At 44.1% G+C, this 4,968-nt stretch overlaps 1 protein-coding gene across 1 annotated transcript; it reads left to right on the top strand.

Moving 5' to 3' along the window:
* Positions 1–2,940: 2,940 nt before the first annotated feature.
* LOC114703328 (cell death-inducing p53-target protein 1-like) lies at positions 2,941–3,565 on the top strand. The gene is given in 3 exon segments (XM_037210465.1): positions 2,941–2,971; positions 2,974–3,000; positions 3,003–3,565. Coding segments are annotated over 3 exon segments (621 nt in total).
* Positions 3,566–4,968: the final 1,403 nt, after the last annotated feature.

Raw genomic sequence — 4,968 nt, 5'->3', positions numbered from 1 at the left:
CCAGCACAACAGAATGAACACAAATGCTTTCTCTGCACTGTCCTCAAAGCTACTCCAAAGGGAACGACACATGGTTCTAGAAAGACCATGAAGAGAAAAGGGTGACAGAACTTTGAAGCTAAAAATCAAGTTAAAATTGATTCCCAGAACCCACATGGTAGCTCACAATCCATTTGTAACTCTAGTCCCAGAGGACCTTACTTCCTCTTCTGACCTCTGAGGGCACCAAGCATGCATGTAGTAAACACATGCATGTAGACAACACCCCCATACAATACAATAATAGATAATTAAATTAATAAATAAATTAATTTATTAAAAATTAATTAAATGACAACCGACCTGGCAGTTTATAGGAAAGCTCACATGGAAGTTGAGATCAAAACTCTAGATGGAGTCCTTGAAACCGTTCCTTCAACAGCAGGACCTGTGACTTAGGAAGCATCCAATGGCCATGGACATGCAGATATGGCATGATCCAATGTATGGTATGTACACCTGTTTGGGGTCACTCAGTAATGAAACCCACCAATGAAGAGGCTTGTGCTGTTTCTGTACCTGTCTCTTTCTCTGTCTCCAACTGTCTCTGTCTTTCTCTCCCACACACATACATATAATTGTACATATGCTGAATTTAACATGAGTCCATAATACCTCACTTTGACTTTGCCTGCATAAGAAATAAGGAGAAAACTGGGGAAATCTATTGTGAAAGGCAAGAGATGAAAAAGAATAAAAATACCTGTAATGAGATTAAACAATAAAGGGACAAGAAGGCAAATATTTTTAATTAACATGCCTGAAAGAATATGTGAAGAATAGTATTAGTAAACCATATAGTTTATTAAAATAATAAAGATAATAAAGGAACGAGAAGTTGAAGGTTGACAATAAGATAGCAGAGACATGTAGCTCTTAGTCTCTCAAGACAGTAAATTACCAAGAGTAGAGATTTCTGTTCGCACTGCAAAGAAGTTGACCCTATTGGAATTACAAAGCACCCATGTCCCTAAGAGGAAATAAAATTATTAAAAAGTATTGACAAAGTTCTGGGACTGACATAACAATCTTCAAATGGAAATCTATACCTCAAATGAACATATTTAAATGTATTTACCAATCTTACTTAATTTTCCTCCTTGGCTCACAGACAAACTGTTCCAAGCTGTCCCTGAGTGTAACAAGTGTAACTATGTGGTGGAGTTCAACTGACAGGATGCGCACAGTTGTCGTTATGCTCTGTCTTAGAGTTCCTATTGCTGTGAAGAGACACCATGACCGTGGCAACTCTTATAAAGGAAAACATTTAATGGGGTGGCTTACAGTTTCAGAGGTTTAGTCCATTATCATGGTGGGACATGGCGGCCTGCTTGCAGACATGGTGATGGAGAAAGAGCTCAGAGTTCTGCTTCTTGATCTGCAGACAACAGGAATCGAACTGAGACACTGGGTGTAGTTTGAGAATACATGAGACCTCAAAGCCCAACTCCACAGTGACACACTTCCTCTAACAAGGCCATACCTGCTCCAACAAAGCCAGTCCTCCTAATAGTGTCACTTCCTATGAGCTTATGGGGGCCAGTTACATTCAGACTACCACAACCATCAAACAGATAAGATTATAAAAATTTAGATGGTGATTAACTTTAGGAAGAAACTACTGAGAGAATGTTCTTTGGAGATGATAGTCAGAGTCAGTCAGATTGTCAAAGGCCTTGCAAACCTCCCAAAGGTGATTGTCTTAAATGCTTTTATTTGTTTGTTTGTATTTATTCATTTTTAAGGTTTAAAAAATGTGTTTGGGGCTATAAAGTAGAGAGTGGATTAGAGTAGACGATAGGTAGCTGGTAAGAAATCTGAGGGGAAGGGAGGATTTAGGATAGTTTTTGCAGTTCTTGAAATGTAGAGTCAAGAAGGGAATTTCTGCTAGAGGTAATATTTTAGTAGTTTTCAACGCCAAACTTAGCAGCGATCCCTTTATGCTCTCTTTGCAAGGATCCTGTTTGCCGGACAACTTCACTGCTTGTAGTAGGAAAACAGACTTTCTTTTCAAGAAGTATTAACCATGGTTGATTATTTTAAGTGCTGAGACACCCTTAGATTTATCTGAGGATGAACTGTCTAATTGAGATTTCTGATTGAATCCCTGCTGTGGCACAGAACTCTTATCCCAAAAAGAAGAGATGAACTATTACACTTGGTTCTTTCATTGGTTTCTACAAGAGACTGTTCGAAATGAACTGCAATTTTGTCTGCTGCTTTGTATTAGAACAAAGAAAGTTGTTCGTTCCCTAGGCTACTAGGGTGTGTTGAACAAAGCAAAATGGAGCAGCAGTTTTCTCTGAATTTATTTAAAAAAAAAAATAAAGAGCAGATACTCTGCTGGTAGAAAAGGCAATAAGAATGCCCGCTCATTCAGTTCTTGAAAGGGATGGCTAGTGTGCTTACAAACAGGCCCTGCATCTGCTTCTTCTGAAAGCAGGAATAACACAAACGGGGGAAGCATTTGACTCCAGAGCCCAAGCTGATGCTGTCACTGAGATGAGGTGTCACACAGTCCGTCTGGGCTAGAAGTCCTTGGACAGTTTCTAGTCTCGTAGTAATCTTGTGTGAGAAACAACCAGACATGGCAATGGCTTCACAGGGCAGTGGGGTCATCTGGCCTTGGGGCTGTTATACACACTGACAAGCTGGGCAGAGTTCTCATTTTGAAATATCCAGGATTGGGTGGGGGGAATCGGTGTGCGCTCCGAGTCCGCCGATAGAGAGGCTCCTCGGGAGCACCCGGCCGGACCTGCGTGGGTCTCTGTGTTCTTCCGTCCTTGGGTTCCTGGATTCCTAGCCTCCTGGATCCCTGTCTCAGCCAGTAGCTGAATTACTTCACCTGCTTTCATTCTCCGTGCACTAGGAATCTGAGGTCCAGGAGTATCAGCAGCAAAGATGCCTAACGAGCCACACCCTCCTTATCCTGGAGGCCTACAGCCCCACTCCTGGAGGAAAAAGTGGAGCCCCACCTACTCCAGGCGGTACCACCCCAGTGGTGATGCAGCCGCCACCAGGCATGCTACTACCCTCTGCTGACATTGCTCGCCCACCTTATGAGCCACTGGGTCATCCAATGCCTCAGCCTGGCTTTGCACCCCCTCACATGAATGCAAACAGAGCCTACATGCCTGCATGTTTCTACCCTCCTCCAGGCCCTCACCCACCTATGGGCTATTATCCACCAGGACCCTACCCACCAGGGCTCTATCCTGGCCTTGGGGGCCACACGGCCACAGTCTTGGTCCCATCAGGGGCAGCCACCACGGTGACAGTGCTACAGGGAGAGACCTTTGAAGGTGGCCCCGTGCAAACAGTGTACCCCCACTGCCAGCAGGCAATCACCACCAAGATCTCCTATGAGATTGGCCTGGCGAACTTTGTACTGGGTCTCTTCTGCTGCTTCATGCGGTGTGATCTGGGCTGCTGCTGGATCCCCTGCCTCATCAGTGACTTCAAGGATGAGACGCACAAGTGTCCCAGCTGCAAAGCCTACATCTACACATACAAGCGCTTGTGTTAACGGAGCTAGACTTAGACTCCCCCTTCTATCAGTCTGGCCTCATGTGCTTTTCTCCCCATGCTCAGTGGTCACTAACCCTCAGACCCCACTTAGGGTTGGAAGTTCTGCCACTCTCCCCTGGAAATCTTGTCCTCACCTTGCCCTTCCCTGAGCATCCAACTCTTCCAGCAAAAATTCCATTGGATTTAAGGCCAAGAGCCAGTGGGGTGGCACTGATCTTGAGTGTTGCTTGGGCATTTGTAATCCAGAAGATAAGCTGGAGAGGGTCTCTAACTGGGGTCCTCATTCCTCCTTTCTGCATAAGGTCCAGGCCTGGTCCTTCCTCTTCCTGGGACAAAAGCACCCAGAGCATTAATAGGTCCCAGACTCGGGCCTACACTGAGGCTTGTGCCTGGAACCACAGTTGCTTCTGACCTGCTGGAATGAGGTCAGGGCATCACCTAGAGTTAAGTGGACCCAAGTAAGACAGCGACATAAGGCCTGGGTTTATGTGGAGTATGTTGTCTGGGGTGCCAAAGGTGGATTAAGAAAGAAATAATGACTGTCAACTCTGGGCCTCAGAACTCTCAGGTATGGAAACCCAGGACTTCTACCACTGTCCAGGAGCTACCCAAGAGCTCCCTAGTATAAGGCAAAAACAACACTGGGCTAGTTAAAGCCCTGGTAGCTAAGAAGAACTTGCCCTTATTCTCACCTAGCTTACTTTGAGTCAGTCAATGTGCAGATCTCCTTTCTGTCCACACCTCTTCGAACCCCTACATCTTCTGGGGCAAGAAAGAATGAATGCCCATGAGCCTGTCCTGGTTACTTTTATGTCTGTGTTGTGTTTAGGTGAAACTTCTGCCTGGTGGCTTACTGACAGAGGGCCGATCAGAAGAGCCTCCTTGTAGGGTCATTGGTCTCTGGAGTAGGTGCCAGTCTTTTTGACATAGTTGACTGGCACTCAGGCTCTGAACCAGGTTGGCCTTGGGAAAACGAACCATCTCAGCTGGGAAGGTGGTGAGCTCCCCTTTCAAGAGTTTCCTTGCTGTTTTACCATTTTTTTTCACACAAGACTTTTACAGGAATAGAGTCCTACTAATAGAAATATTTAACTTAAAAAAAAAGCACAATATCCAGGATTAAAAATCATGGAAAAGAGTTGGTTTTTGGTTCACTTCTGGTTTACTTTTAATTAATTTTGTTCTAGTTTTGGTTCAGTGGGTTTTTCTATGAAATTTTGGTAATGATTATGGAGATGAAGAAGCTAAAATTAACTGGATATACAGACTTTCACTGTCTTTGTGATGTACTAAAGTGCCTCCCATAAATTAACAGTTTATTCTTGTTTGTATTCAATTCAAATGCTTAGTCTCTGGACATGTTTATAAATTAAGCAAATGGCCATGGGTTTGTATAGACAA

This window comes from Peromyscus leucopus, chromosome 13 (genome assembly GCF_004664715.2).
Source record: "Peromyscus leucopus breed LL Stock chromosome 13, UCI_PerLeu_2.1, whole genome shotgun sequence".
Taxonomy (NCBI): domain Eukaryota; kingdom Metazoa; phylum Chordata; class Mammalia; order Rodentia; family Cricetidae; genus Peromyscus; species Peromyscus leucopus.
Note: the sequence above shows the minus strand (reverse complement) of the source record. Positions and strands in the feature narration are given on the sequence as shown.